Raw genomic sequence first — 24901 nt, forward strand, 5'->3', positions numbered from 1 at the left:
CAATTCCCCGGCATTACAGCGTGGAAGAGTGGCCTCTCCACTAACAGGAGCACGTGATGCTACCCCAGACGTCAGACGGTCTAGACTAGACCCTGCTGATGACCACCAGAGGCCTGAAGACACAGGGAGAAGCCTATACCGAGTGATGCAACGTCAGAACGAAATTACAGAGATGCTTGTAAAACAACAGAATCTGTTTCGACTCCCTCAAAGAGACATACCAGTGTTCCAAGGCGACCCACTCAAGTATAAGCCCTTCATCAGATCCTTTGAACAAGCCATTGACTCCAAGACAGAGAGCAGCAGTGATAAGTTGTACTACCTGGGACAGTACACCAGTGGTAAACCACAAGACCTGGTCAGAAGCTGTGAACACATGAGACCGGACCGGGGATACATAGAAGCCAGGAAGTTGCTGCAGGAGCACTATGGTAACGAGCTGAAGATAGCCACTGCATATATCGAAAAGGCTACCAAGTGGCCACAGATCAGATCGGAGGACGGAGAGGCATTGAACGCATACGTTCTTTTCCTCATAGGATGTCGCAACACCATGGAGGATGTTGAATTCATGGAAGAGATGGACAATCCTACGACTATGAGAATCGTCATCTCTAAGCTTCCTTACAGGATGAGAGAACAATGGAGAAGAACAGCCTTTGAGATAATGGAGAGACGTAAAAGTAGAGCCAGGTTTGCAGACTTAGTGAATTTCATAGACAAACAGGCTAAAATTGCTAGGGACCCATTGTTTGGAAACATCCAGGATGTCAGCCCGACTACTGATGGAAGAGTGAAAGCCAAGCCTGTTGAATCAAAGACTCTCAGGAAAGGTGGTTCCAGGGGAAGCAGCTTTGCAACTATCGTCACTCAGGCCGAGGAAGAAAGGCCCCAGAACTCCTCTACCAAAAGGAGCAGCACAGGGACGTCTGCTGATGCCTTTCAGAAGCCATGCTTATTCTGCCAGAAGAATCATACATTGGATTTCTGCAGCGACATCAAAGCACAGCCACATAAGGACAGAATCGAATTCCTGAAGTGCAACGGCCTATGTTTTGGATGTCTCTCTCAGGGGCACCTGAGTAGAAACTGTAAGCAAAGAACAACATGCAGAGAGTGCACTCGGAAACATCCCAGTCTGCTGCATATCCATAAAGAAGAACAAGTCCCTAAGAAGAGTGAAGAAAACAATACCGACGAGACGGTTGTTTCAAGTGCTCTGGTGTCGCTAGAACCAGAGACTTGTGGACTTACTGGGGCCGGTGACAGTGATTGTATTCTCGCCATCGTACCAGTAAGGATCAAGTCTAAGAGGAGTGAGAAGGTTGTGGAGACTTACGCCTTCATGGATCCAGGTAGTTCAGCAACGTTCTGCACAGAATCACTCATGCGACAGCTGAACGTTAGAGGCAGAAGAACAGAAATCCTATTACGCACCATGGGTCATGAGAAGGCAATGCAAAGTTATATCCTGTCAGACCTAGAAGTGTGTGGACTTGAAGAGAAGGACTTCATAGACCTGCCTAATGTTTTCACACAGAGGGAGATTCCTGTTAGAATAGGGAACCTAGCCCTGCAGAAGGATGTGGATAGATGGCCTTACCTAGAAAAGGTGCGTCTCCCATACATTGAAGCAGAAATTGGCCTATTAATTGGAACCAATGCCTACAAAACTATGGAGCCATGGCAGGTGATAAACAGCAAGGATGACGGACCCTACGCCGTCAGGACAGCCCTTGGATGGGTAGTCAATGGACTGGTAAGGAGAGATGATGGCAACAAGTCGAACAAGGAGGAACGACAAAATGTCACAGTTAATCGCATCTCGATCGCAAGCATCGAAGAGCTGTTGATACAGCAGTTCAACGCAGACTTCTCAGAACACAGCTGTGAGGAAAAGACAGAGATGTCACAAGAAGACCCATCAGTTCATGGATTTGATGACAAGGCCTACACAGTTCATTGATGGCCACTATCACATTGGTTTGCCACTGAGAAGACAGACCGCGAAGATGCCGAACAATCGCTGCATAGCAGAGCAACGCGCCATCAGTCTAAAGAGAAAGCTGAACAAGAACCCCGACTTTCACGAAGACTACAAAGACTTCATGAGAAACATCATAGCGAAAGGCTATGCTGTAAAAGTGCCTGAAGAACAGTTGAACAGAGACGATGGAAGGGTCTGGTACATTCCTCATCACGGGGTGTATCACCCAAAGAAGAAAAAGATCCGTGTAGTGTTTGACTGCGCCGCCTCATTCAGAGGAACTTCACTGAATGATCAGCTGCTTCAAGGTCCTGATCTTACTAATACCCTCATTGGCGTCTTGACTAGGTTTAGACAAGAGCTCGTTGCCATGATGGCAGACATAGAATCAATGTTCTACCAAGTCAGAATCCCTGATGAAGATGCTGATCTTCTGCGTTTCCTTTGGTGGCCAGATGGCGACGTTAGTCAAGCGATGGTGGAATGTAGAATGGCCGTACACTTGTTTGGAGCTACATCATCTCCCAGCTGTGCAAGCTACGCTCTCAGAAAAACTGCAGAAGATGGCAAAGGCAAAGCACCATCAGAGGCCGTGGAGACAATCTTCAGAAACTTTTATGTCGATGACTGTCTGAAGTCCGTGTCAACAGAAGACGATGCCATCGCACTGTCAAGAGACCTTAGAACTCTGTGTTCGAATGGAGGATTCCATCTGACTAAGTGGATAAGCAACAGCAGAGCAGTTCTAGCTTCTATCCCAGAAAAGGAAAGAGCCACTGAAGTCAAAGATCTGGACCTGAGCCACGATGTCCTTCCTATCGAGAGAGCTCTTGGTGTACAATGGTGCATCGAGTCAGACACGTTCAACTTCAGGATAATGGTGAACGAAAGACCATCCACAAGACGAGGGATTCTCTCCGTGGTCAGTTCCATCTACGACCCTCTCGGATTCCTGGCACCACTCATTCTGCCGGTGAAGCTGATGCTACGAGAGCTGTGTAGAGACAAGAGAGGATGGGATGAAGATATCCCAGAAGGTCAAGCTCAGAGATGGCACAGATGGCTGACAGATTTGCAACAACTTTCTAGCTTCAACGTCAGTAGATGCATCAAGCCCGCGAGTTTTGGAGTTACAAGGACGGCTCAACTACATCATTTCTCGGACGCCAGTGAGGACGGCTATGGCACGGCTACTTACCTCTTGCTGACAAATCAACAGGGCCAGAAACATGGTGCCCTCCTCATGGGGAAATCCAGGGTGCCTCTGCTGAAGCAGGTCACCATTCCGAGACTGGAATTGACGGCAGCGGTTGTTGCAGTTAAAGTTGACCAGGTGATGCGTAAAGAGTTACAGCTCCCATTAGAAGAATCTGTCTTCTGGACGGATAGCACGACGGTGCTGAAGTATATAGAGAATGAGAAGATACGCTTCAAGACCTTCGTAGCAAACAGAATCTCATCCATTAGAGAAGCTACACAACCATCTCAATGGAGGTATGTAAACACCTCATTAAACCCAGCAGATCAAGCCTCACGGGGATTGAAGGCTGAAAACTTCACGAGGAGCGAAACTTGGATACAAGGCCCAAGTTATCTGCTGGAAACAGAGAGATCATGGCCAGAAAGACCAGATATGCCAAGTCAGATTGCTGAAGACGAAGTCGAAGTCAAGAGATCAGTCACAGTAAATCTCATAAATACGAAAGAGAACTTCGACACAGTGAACAAGCTTATTAACCATTTCTCAGGATGGCACCAGTTGAGGAAAGCAGTTGCATGGTTCCTAAGGTTGAAAGAGTTGCTGCTACACCGGAGCGGTAAGAGAAAAGAGTACCGAGCCACTATCAGTCAGTCTGAAAGTAACCCTGATAAGCAGAGAATGCTTCTACAGCAGTACATGCATCAGCACAAGACCACATTGGGCAAGAATTCACTGACCGTGGAGGATTTGGCCAAGGCTGAGAAGGAGATAGTTCGCTTCAGTCAAAGACAAAGATACCCAGAAGAAATCGAAGCTCTACAGCGAAATACTCCAATCAAGAAAGGTAGTCATATCTACAAGCTGGACCCTACACTGCAAGATGGAGTACTGAGGGTGGGAGGGAGACTAAACAAATCTGCTATGCCAGAGGAGGCCAAGCATCCTGCTATCCTTTCTAAGGACCTCCGGGTTGCTACTCTCATTCTTCAGCATATACACCAGAGTATTGGACACAGTGGGAGGAATCACGTGCTTGCGAAGCTAAGACAAAGATACTGGATTCCAGGAGCTAATTCCGTAATAAGAAAAATACTCTCTGAATGCATTGTTTGCAGATGGTTACACGCTAGAGCTGGGGAGCAGAAAATGGCAGACCTGCCTGAAGACCGTTTGTTACCAGGCAAGCCCCCATTTACAAACGTAGGGGTGGACTATTTCGGGCCTTTCGAGGTAAAGCGAGGACGGAGCCTTGTCAAGAGATATGGTGTGCTTTTCACTTGTTTGACCATCAGAGCAGTTCATATTGAGGTGGCACACACGCTTGACACTGATTCCTGTATTAACGCCTTGCGGCGCTTTGTCTGTAGAAGAGGACAGGTGTCCATTATGCGTTCTGATAATGGCACCAATTTCGTCGGAGCGGAGAGAGAACTACGGGAAGCGATTGAAGGTTGGAATCAGCTTAAAATACAGGAAGCCATGATGCAAACAGGAATTAAGTGGATCTTCAATCCTCCGGCTGCATCCCACCACGGAGGTGTCTGGGAAAGACAGATACGCACCGTAAGAAAACTACTCAGTTCTGTACTGAAGCAGCAAGCGCTTGACGACGAGGGACTCCAAACCGTTCTGTGCGAGGTCGAAGCCATCATTAATGACCGACCGATAACTAAGACATCAGATGATCCCAATGACCTCGAAGCCCTGACTCCGAACCACCTGTTGTTGTTGAAAACACAGCCAGCCATGCCCCCGGGAGTCTTCAAAAAGGAAGATCTGTATGCCCGTCGGAAGTGGAGGCAAGTTCAGTATATGTCATACCTTTTCTGGACCAGATGGACAAGAGAATACTTACCTCTGCTACAGGAGCGTCAAAAATGGTCCAAAACAAAGAGGAACTTCATTGTCGGAGACATTGTCTTAATCGTGGATGATTCAGCCCCTAGAAATTCTTGGTTGATGGGAAAAATAATTAAGACCATGCCAGACTCCAGAGGCGTCGTTCGTCGCGTTTGTTTGCAAACCAAGACCAGTACCCTGGAAAGACCGATCACAAAGCTCTGCCTGCTACAAGAAGCAGCGTGAAAGGTTCCTGAACGAAAAAAGTGGACATTTATATTGTAAATCTGTTGAACTCATTAGTTTATGACTCTTAAGAATGTTTGAGTAATTGATATGCTTCATGTGCCTAGTCAATTAGGGGCTGGAATGTAAGAGCCATAAAAGCTTAAGAAAATACTTTAAAATAGTGGCTAAATGGCATAATACAGTTAATTTACCTGACCGACTTATTGTATTAAGAAACCCCCTATTTTCTTGCTCCAGTAGTATAGTCCGACACCCCCTTCATTCTTGCCACAATGGAACAGTCCCTAAGCCACACATGGGTGCAGCCATCTTACAGTTTAAACTGCACGTGGTGAAAGAGGCAGAAGCTGTGAGGTTTGGAGCAGTACAGTTTTTGACCGTGTTCGTTTATACGTGTTTGCTTTGTAATTCCGTTTGTTAAGTGTTATAGTAAACAGTTTAAAGGACAAAGCTACGTTTGGGAACGTTTTATTTCGACACGCGTCTACTCGCTGTTAAAGGCCCCGCAGCTCAGTGGCCTGCCTGTTTGGAAACTAAGAAGCGCCACTACAAGGGACTTACCCTAATCCTTATGGGGATACGTACTAACAGATCCAAAGGAACAGGTCACTCCCCTCATGAATTGGTAACAGGGAGACCCATGCCAACCCCCACACACCTGTTGGTCCCCAGTCTGACTGAGAAACAAGTGAAAGGAGTCACTCGGGACAAATTCCTGAGTGACCTGTGGGGAACTTTGAAAGAACTGAACTTGAGGGCTGCCCACGACATTGGGAAGACACACCAACGCAACCAACTACACCTGGCTCCGAGTAAACCCCAGGAGTGGGAAGGAGAGAGCCAGGTAATATACGAAACTATGTGAGGGTGGGAGTTTTTGAACCCCTCTACAAGGGGCCGTATAACATTGTTGACAAAGCTTGTTCTATGGTATACACAGTTCAGTTACCCAAGAAAATCAAATGGTTTCACATTAACCAATGAAGCTTTTTCAGCCCACAAGCAGGTCAGGAAGACAGCAAGCCACGATCATGAGCATGGTGAGACTGAATCATCTACTCCAATGGGATGATGAAAAAGGGGCGTCTAATGGGACGCCCCCACTCAGTGAGGCGCCCTTGCCTGAAGGGGCACCTCCACAGGTACAGTATGATCCAAATGAAGGTGGACAGGACATGGGAGCTTCAGAAACCTCCTCGCCCCAGCTCCGGAACCACCTCCTGTCCACAGACGAGACCAACGGACCCCTCCTACCGTAGTAAAAGAAATAAAAAGACTCCTTGAAGTAGCATCAGTGGTAGGAGTCGAAAATTGCCCTATACAGAAAAAGAAAAGTAGGAAGTCCCGTTTTACTTTGTTTTAAAAAAAACATCAGTATTGAGAGCCTGAACTATATAAAATGAAAGAATTACTCTGGCCAATGATCAGGATTCTGCTCTATCTCGAAGATTCCACATCAGGGGTCGGCCATTTAAGATGAGAAGGAATTTCTTCACTGAGAGGGTTGTGAATCTTTGGAATTCTTTACCCCAAATGGCTGTGGATGGTGAGTCGTTGAGTATATTCAAGGAATAGATAAATAGACTTTTGGGGGAAAAATTCAGTTGGTCAGCGCCTCCCGTTAGCGTCTCCTGGGGGCGCTAATGGGGCGCTAGGAACCTAGCACCTGAGTTTAGTGCCGCTTGCGAAACTGTCCAGTCGTTTTGCGGCGGCGCTAAACACTACCGCCATGATCTCCTGCGCCCGCAGATCATGTCATCAGTCGCGCGTGCAACGCCACGGTAGCGCCCCGGACCGGATATTGAGTCGCGCCCCCTGCCTCAGCGCCTGCCGCTAGGAACGACAGGTAGAGGGGAACGTTTTCAAGTCAGGAAGGGGCTGGGGGAGCGCTATTTAAAGGCGGGCGCTACCTGCCTTTTCTTGTCGGCAAAACTTTTGGTGCACGCAGGTTGAGAGGGAGAGAGACGTCTGGAGAGATTTAACACTGTCCTAAGGAGTTTTGGGTCCTCAGCACCACTTTTGAGGTTCCTAAGTGCCGAGCTCTTTCCCTGGGCCTAGCCATTCGTGCTTCTAACACAATTGCTTCAGAGGTCTCTCCAGGCCGAGATTCAAGGTTGCAATGAGCAGGGTGTGGCTGGCCAGCAAGATGGCCCCTCCCCTTTAAGAAATTGCCGGCGCCAGTCTGTCTGGCTTCCATGGTAACTGACATCGCCTGAGCTTCTGTAGTGTTCTGAGGTAGCGCCTCGCTCCCACACTTAAGAGAGGTGTGTAGCGCTTGATTTACCGCTCCAATCACCTCCAGGGGTGATGGAGGAGAATTTTGCAGTCGGAGACGATAATTAGTGCCGGGTGCTAATGTTTGCGCCCAGCCGATATTAGCCCCAAAATGGATGATACCCAATCTTTCCCCCTTGGACTCTAGGGGAATCAAGGGATATGGAGATCGGGCGGGAAAATGGAGTTCAGGTCAATGATCAGCCATGATCTTATTGAGTGGTGGAGCAGGCTCGAAGGGCCGAATGGTCGACACCTGTTCCTAATTCTTATGGTCTTGTGGGCATTGCTGGCAAGGCAGGCATTTATGGCCCATCCCTAGTGATGTGCCTCAATAAATCCGAGACTCGATGTTAGCGAAACAAAACAAGGCTTTTATTGACTTAGAAGGTAACACACAGAGGAGAATGTATCTTCCATCCAGAGGTCTGCCGTACTGGATGTGCTGCAGGCTGGGCCAGCTTACATAGGAGCCAGGTATGGGCGGAGCCCTACACACAGTACAATACAATGGAAATGAAACTGAAACCAACCACAGTCACAGGCAGAGAAATACTGATGAGTGATGAATGGAATATTTCATCACATTCACCCCTTCTATAGATTTAGTCTGTTCGGGGGTTTGATAGTCCTCTGCGACCGACGTGGCTGTTGTGGTGCCGCGGGTGTCGGCTGGGTGTCCCCGGTGGCCTCCTGGGTCTCTGCCGGGGGTGCCACCAGGGTTGTTGAAGGGGTAGTTGGTGGGGGTACCGTTGGTCGATGTTCTTCCGGGGGTGATGAAAGAGTAGTGGGTGGGTAAGAGTTGCTGTGGTCGTTGTTGCTGCTGTTGTCGTGGTTGTTGTCATTACCGGCTGGGGCGACGTCTTTTATGGACACGGTGTCCTCCCTTCCGTCGGCGTGCCGGACATATGCGTATTGGGGGTTGGCGTGGAGTAGGTGCACTGACTCCACGAGAGGGTCCATCTTGTGGCCCCTCACATGCCTTCGCACGAATACCGGACCTGGGGTGGAGAGCCATGACGGCATGGATACGCCTGAGGTGGATTTCCGGGGAAAGACAAACATTCGCTCGTGAGGCGTGGCATTAGTGGCAGTACACAATAGCGACCGTATCGAATGGAGCACATCTGGGAGGACTTCCTGCCAGCGGGAGATAGGGAGGCCTTTGGTCCTTAGAGCTAGAGTGACTGCTTTCCATACTGTCCCGTTCTCTCGCTCCACTTGACCGTTACCCCGGGGGTTGTAGCTGGTGGTACGGCTCGTGGCAATCCCCCTGGACAGCATGTACTGGCGTAGCTCTTCACTCATGAAGGACGCCCCCCTATCCGTATGGATGTAGCTCGGCATACCGAACAGGCAGAACAGGCTGTTGAGGCATTTAATGACCGTGGCGCTGGTCATGTCTGGGCAGGGGAAGGCGAATGGGAAACGAGAGTATTCGTCCACAATGTTCAGGAAGTAAACATTGCGGTCGACGGACGGGAGGGGGCCCTTGAAATCTAAGCTGAGCCGCTCAAAGGGCCGTGTAGCTTTGATTAAGTGGGCTCTATCTGGGCGGTAGAACCGAGGCTTGCACTCAGCGCAAGTGCGACAGTTCCTGGTCAGGGACCGAACTTCCTCAATCGAGTAGGGTAAGCTGCGGGACTTTATGAAGTGGAACAGCCGCGTGACCCCTGGGTGGCAGAGGTCATTGTGGAGGGTCTGTAGCCGATCCCCGGTGGCGCTGGCACACATCCCTCGTGAGAGGGCGTCGGGGGATTCGTTAAGGGCCCCTGGCCGGTAAATGATGTCATAATCAAAGGTGGAGAGCTCGATCCGCCACCTAAGAATCTTATCATTTTTAATCTTCCCCCTCTGTTTATTATTGAACATAAACGCTACATCCGCTGGTCGGTAAGTAGGGTGAAGCGTTTGCCGGCTAGGTAGTGGCGCCAGTGGCGCACTGCCTCCACGATGGCTTGGGCCTCCTTTTCTACGGAGGAGTGTCTGATCTCGGGCCCTTGGAGGGTCCTCGAGAAGAAAGACATGGGCCGCCCCGCCTGGTTGAGGGTGGCCGCCAAGGCAAAGTCAGACGCATCACTTTCCACTTGAAAGGGAGTGTTCTCGTCCACTGCCTGTAGCGTGGCCCGCTCAATATCCTGCTTAATGCTTTTGAAGGCGGCATGGGCCTCAGCAGAGAGCGGAAAAGAGGATGCTTTCAAGAGGGGGCGGGCTTTGTCGGAGTAGTTGGGGACCCATTGGGAATAATAAGAAAATAACCCCAGGCACCTTTTCAGGGCTTTGGGAGTGTTGGGCAGGGGCAGCTCCCATAGGGGGCGCAATCGGTCGGGGTCTGGTCCGATTTCCCCATTCTCCACCACGCTGCCTAGTATGCAGAGGCGCGTGGTGTTGTAAACGCACTTGTCCTCGTTGTAGGTGAGGTTGAGTTTTTGTGCGGTTTTCAGGAACCTCTCGAGGTTCGAGTCGTGATCCTGCTGGTTGTGACCGCAGATGGTGACGTTGTTGAGGTAGGGGAAGGTTGCCTGCAAGTGGTGGTCATCGACCATGCGGTCCATCTCCCTCTGGAAGACCGAGACCCCATTCGTCACCCCAAAGGGGACTCTGAGGAATTGGTAGAGGCGTCCGTTCGCCTCGAAGGCGGTGTACGGGCGGTCCTCTGGTCTGATAGGGAGCTGGTGGTACGCTGACTTGAGGTCGATGGTGGAGAACACCCGGTATTGGGCGATTTGGTTCACCATTTCTGATATGCGGGGTAGCGGGTAGGCATCTAGTTGGGTGTACCTGTTGATCGTTTGGCTATAGTCGATCACCATCCGTTTCTTCTCGCTACCCCTTACCACCACCACTTGGGCGCGCCACGGGCTATTGCTGCGTTCAATAATGCGCTCTTTCAGGAGCCTGTCTACCTCGGTCGCGATAAACCGCCTGTCCTCCCAGCTGTACCTCCTGCTTTTGGTCGCTATTGGCCGGCAGTTAGGGGTAAGGTTCGCGAATAGCGAAGGTGGCTTTACCTTCAGGGTAGCCAGACCGCACACTGTGAGGGGCGGCTGGGACCCACCGTAATTGAGCGTGATGCTTTGGTGGTAGCACTGGAAATCCAGGCCCAAGATCACGCTCGCACATAGATTCTTCATGATTAATACTTTAAAATTATCGTATACAGTTCCGTTAATGGACAATTGTACCGTGCAGTAACCCATAATGGTCGATGTCTGGGTTTTATCAGCCATAGAGATGGTACCCCGAGTAGGGACCACCTTTAGGGAGAGTTGTTGTACCAGTTCAGGGTGGATAAAACTCTCCGTGCTTCCACTGTCAATTAAACATTTAACCCTGCACCCGTTTACCTCGATGTCCACCATTGATTTTGGATAGCGGTTGCGGCCTGGTCTGGTCCACTGTGACCGATGCCACTGTAGGGTCCTGATCGAGACAAGATGGCGTCCACGCTGTCTGCTCACAAGATGGCGGACCCCACGAGGTCGGGCAAGATGGCGTCCAAGATGGCCGCTCCCACAGCGCACACGCGACGGTGGCGGGTTTTCCGGCGGGGTTCCCTCTGCACACCTTCCCGAAGTGCCCCTTCTTACCGCACTTAAAGCAGGTGGTGCCTTTCGCCGGGCACAGGTTTCTGGTGTACTTCGGCTGCCCGCAGAAGTAGCAGTTGGGTCCCCGACACGTCGCGGCTGTCGTAGGGCTTCTGGGGGGAGAGCGGGGCCCCAACGGTGTCGGGCTGCCGGGCGGGGAAGATGCCTTCCAAGATGGCGGCGCCCTTGGTGCACACGTGGCGGCGTGGACGGCGCGGGCTGAAGAGTAGGCGTCCGAGTTTCTCTGGGCCACATCCAGGGATCGTGCTGTGTCCGCAGCCTGTTTCAGGTCCAATCCCGTTTTTTCCAGCAGTCTCTGCCGGATGTAAGTGGAGCTGAGGCCTGTGATAAAGGCATCACGAACAAGCTCGTCAGTGTACACTGCGGCTTTTACATCTTGGCACTTGCAGTCTTTGCCAAGCGTTTTCAGGGTGCCTAGGAACTCCTCCACCGATTCCCCAGGTCGCTGTGCGCGAGTAGCGAGCAGATGCCTAGCATACACCTCATTCGTAGGCTGCTGGTAATGCGCCTTTAAGATGTCGCAGGCGGCCGGGTACGTGTCGGCGTCTTGGATGAGGGGGTAAACCCGGTGGCTTACCCAATTCCGCAGAATTCCGAGTTTCATACTCGCAGCGTCCGTAGCGTCTTTGACGGCTGCGGAATTGTCCAGGAAGAATTCCATACACATAAACCAGTGTCCGAAGCGTGCCGATGCGTCCGAAGCATGCTGGTCCAAATCCAAACGTTCGGGTTTCAAGAGTTGATCCATTGTGTTGAAAATTAAGTCAATAAAATTGATGTGCCTCAATAAATCCGAGACTCGATGTTAGCGAAACAAAACAAGGCTTTTATTGACTTAGAAGGTAACACACAGAGGAGAATGTATCTTCCATCCAGAGGTCTGCCGTACTGGATGTGCTGCAGGCTGGGCCAGCTTACATAGGAGCCAGGTATGGGCGGAGCCCTACACACAGTACAATACAATGGAAATGAAACTGAAACCAACCACAGTCACAGGCAGAGAAATACTGATGAGTGATGAATGGAATATTTCATCACACCTAGTTACCCTGAGTTTGATACGAATCAACCACATTGGTGTGGAGCGCATAGTCCAGGCCAGGAAAGGACGGCAGGTTTCCTCCCATAAAGGACATTAGTGAACCAGCTGGGTTTTAAATAACATTCCTTCATGGTCACTTTTACTGATACCAATTTTTTATTGCCACATTCTTTTTAAACTGCATTCCAATTTTCCAACCGTCATGGTGGGATTTGAACTCATGAGCTGGAATTTTAATCGGGAGGTTGGTTGGGAGCCGGGCGGGGCTCGGAAACAGATGTGGAACACGGGAGGACGGGTTTCCCACAGGCCTTGCCCAGTTTAATGGCAGGGCCTGATTTGAAACCTCTGTTTCCCACCCGCAACCAGCCAGCTGGAGAGTTGGCTATGGGCGGGTAGGCCTGTGGCACTAGGCCGCAGAGAGGAGGGAGGGAGGGATCGGGTGGGGGCCGGGGGGTGGGGGGTCGGGGCCCGGAGGCAGAGTCCATCGGGAGCTGGGGGGAAAGGAGAGAACATTGGGGCCGGGGGTGCGGGGTGATCTTGCGGGGGGGGATCAGAGGCCTGGAGGGGGCAGGTGGAGGATCGGAGGCCTCGAGGAAGGTCTCCGATCACGGATGGTGGGTTAGGCAGCGATGCTGGATCCAGGAGGTATGTGTAAAGGCACTTATCTCCTGGATCCAGCAGTCCTCGCTGCGAAACCCGACCAGCCGCAGTTAGGTTTAAAATGCAGGATCAATCTGAGGCACGCCTGCCTCATTATAATATTTAAATGGGTGGCCCGCTCCTGGGAGCGGGTGGGCTTTCCGACCCCTCCCACCTCCGTTAAAACCGTTGGAAGATTTAGACCATTGCAGCAGATGGGGTGGAACAGGCTGGGTTAAGTAAATGCAATCAGACAGTAGACCCTGTCAGAATAATTACCTGTGGCAGTACGGCTACACTCCGCTTCCGTTTCCCTGATAAAACATGTGGAACTACGAACTTGTAATCCTTGAGTTCTTCAAAGAGCTTTTGCTGGCTAAATCGATCTCCTGTTTGAAAAACATGGGGAGATTTAATGGCATAAAGTTTAGCTCACAGTGTTTATGTTACTTGACAGGTTGCATAGTTACAGTCGGCAATACTGAGATCTCCCAGCTCCAGCAGGCCCCAGCACTGGGCTTTCCCAGCACCAGCAGGCCCCAGCACTGGGCATTCGCAGCTCCAGCAGGCCCCAGCACTGGGCATTCGCAGCTCCAGCAGGCCCCAGCACTGGGCATTCGCAGCTCCAGCAGGCCCCAGCACTGGGCTTTCCCAGCTCCAGCAGGCCACAGCACTGGGCATTCGCAGCTCCAGCAGGCCCCAGCACTGGGCTTTCCCAGCACCAGCAGGCCCCAGCACTGGGCATTCGCAGCTCCAGCAGGCCCCAGCACTGGGCATTCGCAGCTCCAGCAGGCCCCAGCACTGGGCTTTCCCAGCTCCAGCAGGCCCCAGCACTGGGCATTCCCAGCTCCAGCAGGCCCCAGCACTGGGCATTCGCAGCTCCAGCAGGCCCCAGCACTGGGCATTCGCAGCTCCAGCAGGCCCCAGCACTGGGCTTTCCCAGCTCCAGCAGGCCCCAGCACTGGGCATTCGCAGCCCCAGCAAGCCCCAGCACTGGGATCGCTCAGTGCCAGCAGGCCCCAGCACTGGGCTTTCCCAGCTCCAACATGCCCCAAACTGTGATCACCCACCTCCAGCAGGCCCCAGCACTGGGATCTCTCAGCACCAGCAGGCCCCAGCACTGGGCTTTCCCAGCACCAGCAGGCCCCAGCACTGGGATCTCCCAGCACCAGCAGGTCCCCGCACTGGGCTCTCTCAGCACCAATAGGCCCCAGCACAGGGATCTCCCAGCGTCAGCAGGCTCCAGCACTGGGATCGCTCAGTACCAGCAGGCCCCAGCACTGGGCTCTCCCAGCGCCAGCAGGCCCCAGCAATGGGATCTCTCAGTACCAGAGTCCTGTGCAGTGAAGTAAATCACCATGTGATGTCAAGCTTGGCTTTGATAATCCTATAGATTATAGAATGAAGGGGAGACCGAGGGAGAAAGAAATTCTAATTTTGAGATCCTGACAAAGAATGAGTTTGAGCAAGAGCCAATACAATGAGTCTGATCTGAACACAGTGCTGAAGTAGGGAGGAGGAGTCCTTTAAGAGGTTTGACGAGTACCTGAGGGATGTAAGAAATAGCTGTTAGATTCAAAGATGGGTTTTAATTCTTAGAACAGAGACTGACAACAAGCAACCGGGAACAGAGAGCAGAAATGTCAGCAAGGTCAAATATCAAGCATCAAAAGACAAATAGAATGATAAGGGAATCGTAAAATGCAAAACATCACAGGGTGGTGGGATAATAGACAAAAATGGAGCCGAAAAGTCATAAAATGTCCTTAAAGAAACATAACAGAACATTCCTCAGAAAGATAAGAGGGAGGCTTCATCAGCCATGCAGAAAGGGACGGTGAGGGGGCCTTCCCACTTCACAATTGGACAATAGGATGGGGATCAAATGATTGACAGCAGGTGATTACCAGCCCACCGAAATAACTATAAATATAGACGACCGAGAGAGGAAATCAGGCAGTCAGGGGCGAAGGCTTCCCCGAGGTGGCCTAACACCTTGGTCAAGTTTAGCCTCTGAGGTGGCTGATGGCCTAACACCTCCAGCAGCTTGAGAGATGACCCAACGGAAGTGACCACTGCAGCAGACTGCAGGAATCCACCCAATCCGAGACCACCCTACTGCCTCCCCGTCCGTCCGGTCGTGTCATTCCAATTCGGGAGTCATAGATCGCTCCTACTGTCACGGGTTGTATGTCTATTATACTCGGCTTAAACTATATGTAATATCTGATTATGCCTTAAAACTGTAGCTCTTTAATAAAAGCCTTACAACTTCTAAAGCCCTGTTGGGTAATCTGTGTGAGGCTGTGATCCTAATCTTACATTGGTGTCAGAAGTGGGATCACGGAGTTAGGAGTTGTAAGGTTCCAGTTGGGATGACCGGAGGGACCGGTCAAACACGTGTGATCATTGGTTAGACTGTGTATAGTGTTTTTTCTCTCTGAAGGAAGGGAGCGGTCCGGTCGAACGCACGTGATCGTTGCTTAGACTGTGTATAGTGTTTTTTCTCTCTGAAGGAAGGGAGCGGTCCGGTCGAACGCACGTGATCGTTGCTTAGACTGTGTATAGTGTTTTTTTCTCTCTGAAAGAAGGGAGCAGTAAAGAGCTTGTTGAAAGGTAAAACCAGAAATACAATGGTGTTGGCATATCACCGGGAACAGTTGATAGATAGCCTGAAGGAGGTAAAGCATAAAGTGCAGGAGAGAGGGAGAGATAAAGAAGGAAAAAGATCTAATTTGCAGACTAACCAATCTGAAAACTCAGCAAAGGAAGGGAAAAAACAGGGATTTGGAAAGCCAGGAAAAGCTGCTGAGACACCGATGTAAAAAGAGAAACTTAAAGTTTTACCAACATGGAAGTTATTAACATCTGTGCCGAGACAAATAAAACACAAGATTGCTGAGTGAAAGGAACCTTAAAAAATGCTGGAATTTCAGTTTGTGTGAAAGTGTGTGTTAAAGTGTGAAAGTTTGCCTGACTATGAATGTTTAAGAAGTTACAGTATTTCTTTTGTCTGAAAGTTTGTCTTTAAAAGATTCTGTTATGTGTGTTTTAGCTCCACCCACTTCTGTGTTAAAAGCATTTAAATCTTTTGTCTTGTCTTGGATTTTGGAAGTTTCAAGAATGTGCGAATAAGATTGTGCCCCAAGAATTAAAAAAAATCTTTGAACTACAATTTAAATTAAGCTGGTGTGTAAAAACTGAGAAGAACAACAAAAAGTTTGTTTAACAAAAGATTAAGTTTCAGTCTAAGATTTAACCTTGGAGTCGTGGTTGCTATGGTGAAATCTTCTCAAGCAGTTTGATTTGATTTGTTTAAATGTGAAAAACTAATTTTTTCTCCAGTTATATTCAATGTTTTTACAGTATTTTGGAAAGACATCTGAAGAAAGGACAATAAGAAATATGACGCAATTTACTGTTTTCTGCAAGAATGTGCTATTTTGTTTTGTTTTATCTGTTCTGTTCATGTTTAGTTAAAGTGTGAAAACACAACTGTCTTTTTCGATCGGGAAAGTTTTTTTAAAATTTACGTGAAGTAACGTAATTGCGTGCGCCTGATAATGTTTTGCTCCACCTTCTTAAAATCCTGCAAAGAAGTTAACCCTTCCCACTGACAGCTGTTTAAGTTCACCAAGCAACAACTTTAGTATGAAATTTAAAGATATTGGACATTATTAAATTTAAGTTTCTTAATTTTAAGTTAATATTTCACCACAGTGACAGAAGGAAAATTATGATTTGATAAATTAACCCCTTGGGCTCTAAGCAGAGTCACAATGGATTATTTTCTTTCTTTTGTTATATGGAAGTTACCTTGTAAATTAATTGCAGCACTTCTGTCTCTAATGTTAAAACAACTGTGTAAGCCACCTAGCCTGGGAATCACTTGTTTCTGAAATTGGAAATGGAGGATAAGTTGATAGAAATGAAATTGAACATTGTCAGTTCAATAATACTGCTGTTTGGATTTTGGGATAATTTTGAAATGACAAAATGGACTCAGGCACTATATATTGGGTTACTTTTGGGAAAATAAAAGATCCTCTAAAATAATGATAAATAAAAAGTGTTAATAACTTGGACCAAGTGAGAATGTTTGATCTATGTTTTCAATCTTAAATATTGTACTGGACAGTAAAGTTCCTCCAGGGCTCATGAATGAGATATGAATGATAATTAATGGGATGTGTAAAATGGAGAGAGGAAGTGATTGATGGTGCGAGATAGAAACAGGAGAATTACACCACCAATTGAGAATTTTCAAAACTTTCTAGTGAAAGTCAGGAAAATGTAGTTAAGAATAGTAAATTGATAGCTTTCTCTTGGAGATGTTTGTGTCCCTGCCTATAATTAACTTTTAAGAAAACTGAATTTGATAGTCTGGCCACTACCCAAGACATCGGGACCATGCAGAGGAAGATCTCCAGATGACCACAATCTTTCGATAAGATACCTGAAAGCCCGAGAAAGGCTTGTATCGGATGGCACGTGTGGCACGATATTGAGATACTGATATGAGAGTGCAAATGTGATTCGTTACGTGTGAAGCAATTACCACCCAGGAATGTATGGTGAGTCTGCACTGAAGAACGGGTCTCAGACATGCTCAGTTACTTGACAACAGCAAGACATGAAATGGTTAATGTGGCTCAGGAGAGCGAGACAACTTTTAAAGCATTGACACATACTCCATCGAGAAACTATCTAATTAATGAAACAATCAGAATAGAGTTAAACACACTGGTACCTGTTAGAGGGATTGAAATTGAAGTTGAAGTGGAGAGTTACATGGAATCTGGATTGGGACAATTGAGGGCTAAGGAGAAATCATGATTAGTAAGAATTATCCACAAGATGGATAAGAGTAAAAGAGAGATCTGGAGAATCTTTTAAGTCCATGATTTGTCGATTAGATGTGAAACTGTAATGTTGCTTGAAATGATTGTAAGACTGAATTTAACTGTGACTGTAATAATTGTGTTTTGTAGGTAACAGAGCATGGGAAAAACCAGTACGAATCCAGTATGAGGTGGTTTTGGTGGTGCCTCCTGTGTCACTACTACCGCAACTACCATGCTTTATGGGTCTAACATGACCTGTCCCATTCGGATACTCGGATACGACATTCCCCTGTTGTTTGAGGGTATCAGTGAGCTCATGATGTGACTGAATTCCTCCCTAAAGCATTTTTATGTTTTGGAGCAAGACAACTCGAGAATGGATATTGAAATTGACAGCATAGGGAACAACTCACACTGGTGGGATATTGGGCTTAATACATCAGCACACCCTTAGGTTCGTATTATTTCACATGCTCTGGTAGTTATCCAACTTGTAATGATAGTGTATTTGATATATGTAACGTGTGTAGTAAGACTTTGATACATAAGCCAATTGGGTACTCATGCCCATGACTAACCAGCACTAACAAGTTAATTGAGCACACCAAAAGAGAAGATCCGAAGCAATGTAGAGGAGACCCCAGGCGGGGTAACATCAGGAAAGATAGAAGAAACAGAGGGGACCACAGGCGGGGCAGAATTGGAACACCGGAACAGTGAATTGAATTAGAGTAAGGGGTCAGAGGTTGCTCCTTCTCCTCAAAGGAATGGACTGTAAGGATGGGAGTAATCTTCATTTTCAAGACTCCCTACTAACTAACGCCCAAGTTGAGAGAGCAATAAGAGCTAGCTAGATTAGTCAAGAGCCGATTGTGAGAAGTCAATAAGGATATTTCCTTCTCAAAGAAGGGAATTGTAAGAAATAGCTGTTAGATTCAAAGATGGGTTTTAATTCTTAGAACAGAGACAGACAACAAGCAGCCGGGAACAGAGAGCAGAAATGCCAGCAAGGTCGAATATCAAGCATCAAAAGACAAATAGAGGTGATAAGGGAATCGTAAAATGCAAAACATCACAGGGTGGTGGGATAATAGACAAAAATGGAGCCGAAAAGTCATAAAATGTCCTTAAAGAAACATAACAAAACATTCCTCAGAAAGATAAGAGGGAGGCTTCATCAGCCATGCAGAAAGGGACGGTGAGGGGGCCTTCCCACTTCACAATTGGACACTAGGATGGGGATCAAATGATTGACAACAGGTGATTACCAGCCCACCGAAATAACTATAAATATAGACGACCGAGAGAGGAAATCAGGCAGTCAGGGGCAAAGGCTTCCCCAAGGTGGCCTAACACCTTGGTCAAGTTTAGCCTCTGAGGTGGCTGATGGCCTAACACCTCCAGCAGCTTGAGAGATGACCCAACGGAAGTGACCACTGCAGCAGACTGCAGGAATCCACCCAATCCGAGACCACCCTACTGCCTCCCCGTCCGTCCGGCCGTGTCATTCCAATTCGGGAGTTATAGATCGCTCCTACTGTCACGGGTTGTATGTCTATTATACTCGGCTTAAACTATATGTAATATCTGATTATGCCTTAAAACTGTAGCTCTTTAATAAAAGCCTTACAACTTCTGAAGCCCTGTTGGGTAATCTGTGTGAGCCTGTGATCCTGAATCTTACAGGGAGGAGGGCATTACGCCGTATCAAGAGGGAGGGAGTGAATCAGTTACATTTACCTAGAGATGCATCATGAGTTTATGGAGATGAAGAGGAATTTCCAGGAGGGATTTTGCTCAAAAAGACCCCATTTGTGTGAAGAACTTCTTGGCATCTACAATCTGCAGCAGGCAGTTAAGAAGGCAAATGGTATGTTGGCCTTCGTAGCAAGAGGATTCGAGTACAGGAACAAGGATGTCTTGCTACATCCCCCTTCCCATTGTCCAGGGCCCCAAACACCCCTTCCAGGTGAAACAGCGATTTACTTGTATTTCTCACAATCTAGTATACTGTATTCGCTGCTCACGATGCGGTCTCCTCTACATTGGGGAGACCAAACGCAGATTGGGTGACCGCTTTGCGGAATACCTCCGTTCAGTCCGTAAGGGTGACCCCGAGCTTCCGGTCGCCTGTCATTTTAATTCACCGCTCCATTCCCACTCGGACCTCACCGTCCTTGGCCTCTTGTTTTGTTCCACGGAAGCTCAACGTAAACTCGAGGAACAGCACCTCATCTTCCGATTAGGCACTCTGCAGCCTTCCGGACTCAATATCGAGTTCAACAATTTCAGATCATAAGCTCGGCCCCTATTTCATTTTTTCTTGTAATTTTTCCACTCTTTCCCCCCCCCCTTTTCCTTTTGTTTCTCTCTCACACCTGGCAGCTATCTCTTGCCCTGCCAGTACACGTTACACCTAATCTCAGCCTATTACCATCTCGTCTACCTTCTAATCTCTTTTACTTCTTTTGTTTCTTTTATTCTTTTGTCCGATCGCAGCCCTGCCTTCGATCTAGTTTCTTTTCTTTCCAGTTTTGGAGAAGGGTTCGACCCGAAACGTCAACTCAAATTTCTCTCCACGGATGTTGCCTGACCTGCTGAGTTTTTCCAGCATTTTCTGTTGTTATTTTGGATTTCCAACATCTGCAGTATTTTGCTATTGTCGCTGTCTTGCTACAGTTGTACAGGGCCTTGGTGAGACCGCACCTTGAGTATTGTGTGCAGTTTTGGTCACCTTACCTGAGGAAGGACGTTCTTGCCATGGAGGGAGTGCAGCGAAGATTCACCAGGCTGATACCTGGCATGGCAGGAATGACGTATGAGGAGAGATTGTGTCGATTGGGCTTATACTCACTGGAGTTTAGAAGATTGAGAGGGGATCTCATCGAAACCTATACAATTCTGCAGGAAGGATGTTTCGGATGGCCGGGGAGTCCAGAACCAGGGGCCATAGTCTAAGGATAAGGGGTAAGCCATTTAGGACTGAAATGAGGAGGAATTTCTTCACCCAGAGAGTGGTGAACCTGTGGAATTCTCTGCCACAGAGGGCGGTGGAGGCCAGTTCATTAAATATATTCAAGAGTTGGATATATTTCTTAAGGCTAAAGGGATCAAGGGATATGGGGAGAAGGCAGGGACAGGGTACTGAATTTGGATGATCAGCCATGATCTCATTGAATGGCAGAGCAGGCTCGAAGGGCCGAATGGCCTACTCCTGCTCCTATCTTCTATGTTTCTATGTAATAGATTTTTGCTAGACAAGGATATAAAAGGATATGGAGCCAAGGCAGGTGGATAGAGTTAGGTCACAGATCAGCCACGATCTCAATGAACAGCAGAACAGGCTCGAGGGGCTGAATGGCCTCCTCCTGTTCCTATCACTCCTAAATTAGCCTTCCACTGGTTTGAATTCCATTGTTCTACTGTCAACACTTTAACTTGAAACAGTATTTCTATATTGTTTGCTAATTCGTATCCCTGTGTAAAGTCACTTCTCACTCACCTCCTTTCCAAGACTGTTCCCACTTTCACTCCCACTTTCCTACATTAGCTGTCTTCCTTGCTTTAAGAGCACCTTTCTGGTTTTGTTTCAGATTTCCAAAATTTGCAGTTTTTTGTTTTTTATTCGTGATGTTTAATAGCTCTGCTTTAATAGCAGTGACTAGTGGGGTACCACAGGGATCGGTGCTAGGACCCCAGCTATTCACAATATATATTAATGATCTAGATGAGGGAACTAGATGTAATATCTCCAAGTTTGCAGATGACACAAAACTGGGTGGGCGTGTGTACTGTGAGGAGGATGCCGAGAAACTCCAGGATGATTTGGACAGGTTGGGTGATTGGGCAGATGCAATATAACGTGGATAAATGCAAGGTTATCCACTTTGGTGGTAAAAACAGGAAGGCAGATTATTATCTGAACAGCAATAGATTGGGAAAACGGGAAGTGCAACGAGACCTGGGTGTCCTTGTGCACCAGTCGCTTAAGGTGAGCATGCAGGTACAGCAGGCGGTTAAGAAGGCAAATGGTATGCTGGCCTTCATAGCAAGAGGATTCGAGTACAGGAGCAAGGATGTCTTGCTGCAGTTGTACAGGGCCTCGGTGAGACCATACCTTGAGTATTGTGTGCAGTTTTGGTTGCCTTATCTGAGGAAGAATGTTCTTGCCTTGGAGGGAGTGCAGCAAAGATTCACCAGACTGATACCTAGGAAGGCAGGAATGATGTATGAAGAGAGATTGGGTCGATTAGGCTTATATTCGCTAGAGTTTAGAAGAATGAGAGGGGATCTCATTGAAACTTATAAAATTCTAACAGGACTAGACAGACTAGATGCAGGAAGGATGTTCCCGATGGCGGGGGAGTCCAGAACCAGGGGTCACAGTCTAAGGATAATGGACACAGTCTAAGGATGCTTCAAGACCGCTACCATTATTCCTGTGCCAAAGCAAACGGCTGTGATGTGTCTGAATGAATTTCGACCTGTCGCACTCACACCCATCATAATGAAGTGTTTCGAGAGACTGGTCCTGGCTCACATCAAAGCCAGTGTTCCCGCCTCTCTTGACCAACACCAGTTTGCCTATCGTGCAAACAGATCAACGGAGGATGCAATCACAATTGCTTTACATTCTGCATTGAATCATTTAGACGGTAAAGAGACCTACATCAGAATGCTGTTCATAGACTACAGCTCAGCATTCAACACTATCGTCCCCAACAAGCTGGCCACCAAACTCCACACTCTTGGCCTGAACACTTCCCTTTGCAACTGGACCCTGGACTTCCTAACTAACAGACCCCAGTCTGTCAAATTAGGTAACCACACCTCCACCCCCCGGCCCTGAACACGGGGGCCCCACAAGGTTGTGTGCTGAGCCCCCTCCTCTACTCCCTCTTCACCCACGACTGTGTGGCTGTTCATGGTTCCAACACCATTATCAAGTTTGCGGATGATACCACGGTGGTAGGCCAGATCACCAACAACGATGAGTCAGCCTACAGGGAGGAGGTCCAGCATCTCGTGAAGTGGTGCGCCGATAACAACCTGGCCCTTAACATCAAGAAAACCAAGGAAATCATTGTGGACTTCAGGAAGTCTAAAGGCGGAAGTCACACCCCCATCCACATCCATGGGGCTGTGGTGGAAAGGGTGGACAGCTTTAAGGCCTAGAAATTCATTGACGCCACTTTTGGGGCGCTAAAGTGGGGCGTCCGCTAAAGTTTGCGGCCGCCGCCAAATCTATGCCACTTCTCCGATATTCATTAGCTTCGCCCTACTAGTTCGGGCGAGCGCTAAAACTGCTGCTGGACGCCTCTCTTTGGGCGCTAAGCCGGAGGTGGTGATCGATAGCGCCGAGGCCGGGCGCAGCGCAGGTGCGGCCATCTCGTGATTGACAGCAGACACCCTGGCGCCGGCCAGCTCTTAAGGGGGAAGGGTCGACTGTGTCTGCTGCCACGCCCTGGATAGTGGAGCCCTCCAGCTAGGCCTGAACACTGCTGCTGGATCCAAATAGCGCCTGAAGACATGGAGAAGGCCCGTGAACGTGCGCAGCGCTTCTCAGAGCGTGATCTGAGTGTGCTGCTTGCTGCTGTAGAGAAGAGGTGCCATGTTTTGTACCTGGACAATGGCAAGAAGGCGACGGTCCGCGTCTACAGGAGAGCCTGGAGGCATGTCGCCAGCAAGCTGTCAGCCAACAGCGACGTCCCCAGGACCGGTGCCCAATGCCGCAAAAAGTTAAATGACCTCACACGCATTGTCAGGGTGAGTACCCTTTCCAATGACCTCCTCATCCTTGCATGTGCACCTCACATTATGGGCAAAGGGACCTGAAAGCTCTAATGGCCAGCCTTCATCCAGCAGCTATGGGACAGGCATGAGCATCAATTGCACATTCTGCACTTAACACACTGGCCAAGCTATTCCACCATGGGAGGCATTGCACACCAGATCATGGCGACACACTGGCCAGGCTATTCCACCATGGGAGGCAGTGCACACCAGATCATGGCGACACACTGGCCAGGCTATTCCACCATGGGAGGCAGTGCACACCAGATCATGGCGACACACTGGCCAGGCTATTCCACCATGGGAGGCAGTGCACATAAGATCACGGCGACACACTGTACTTAGAGGCCGTCCTTTCTCTTGCAGGCCAAGCTGGCGAATAATCGCAAGAGCCGGACTGCGACCGGGGGAGGCCGACCCCATATCCAGCCACTCACCGACCTGCAACATCGCGTGGAGCGCCTCATGGGTGGCCGGGTGATTGGGCCCGTTGCATGTGGAGATGCCGACCCTGTTCTGGGCAGCAATGGTAAGGACATCACCTTTTGCACCTCTCTCGTCCCACTTGCGCATCAGATCTACATCCTTTGCCACTGTCCGACCAATACGCTGAATGCCACCACTCATGCATCCCGCACTGACGCCCTCTCCTCACTCTAAAGCTACTCTTGTGCCTTCCTGCTTTCAGATGGTCAAGAGGAGGTCCCTCAACTTGCCAGTGACAGACCCTCCGAGGAGGAGCAGGAGGAGGAGCAAGAGGAAGGCGGCCCATCAGGGGAACCCTCAGCCGCGGCCACCCAGGCCAATGTAGGGGACACGTCTTCCCTGGAGGGCAGCGTGGCGGAAGTGTCGAAGGGGAGGGGAGCTCCTGGGACCTGCGTGCTGCAGAAAGGCGGGAGGGGGGTGGAAGCTCGGCGGCCTTCTCCCCAGAGGGGGGATGCGTCGGAGGGGAGTCCAATTGCTGGGCCCAGCGGCCTCCAGCAACGCAGGAAGGGTCGGCCAGCTCAGCGGCCTTCTCCCCAGAGGGAGAGTCCGGCCTCCAGTCAGGAGATGCTCTTCGCCGAGGAGATGGAACACCTCGAAGGCTTGTCCGCGGACTCGGAGCGCCGGCACACGGAGCTCATGGCGGCAGTGGCACGGTTGCCTGAGTCCATCGATTCCCTCTCTCGGAGTGTGGCCGAGTGCGGGCCCTTAGAGGCCACCAGTCGGGCGGAATACCGGGCAGATCTGTCAGCAACTGGCCAGGTGATCAGTGGTGCCGTCCAGTCACTGGCTGCTCTGCTGCGGTCAGTGAACAGGTCAACATGGGCACTCACTGCTGCCACACTCGCTGTGTCAGCCAGGCATCGCCAGGGCACCCGGCGCGCTGCAGCAGCACAGCGGTCTGTCCCTCGGCAGATTGGTGCGCATGCTGCAGTGCTG

General features: G+C 49.3%; 1 protein-coding gene across 1 annotated transcript in view; it reads right to left on the reverse strand.

Annotated features, from left to right (window-relative positions):
• Positions 1–24901, reverse strand: part of LOC147123877 (disintegrin and metalloproteinase domain-containing protein 12-like) — a 503908-nt gene that overhangs the window by 437187 nt on the left and 41820 nt on the right. The window contains exon 2 of the mRNA XM_085967584.1: positions 13122–13231. Coding sequence (XP_085823710.1) covers positions 13122–13231 — 110 coding nt within the window. The remainder of the gene's footprint in view (positions 1–13121; positions 13232–24901) is intronic.

Source organism: Somniosus microcephalus, chromosome 2 (genome assembly GCF_052327205.1).
Source record: "Somniosus microcephalus isolate GS21.2 chromosome 2, FLI_Smic_1.0, whole genome shotgun sequence".
NCBI lineage: Eukaryota > Metazoa > Chordata > Chondrichthyes > Squaliformes > Somniosidae > Somniosus > Somniosus microcephalus.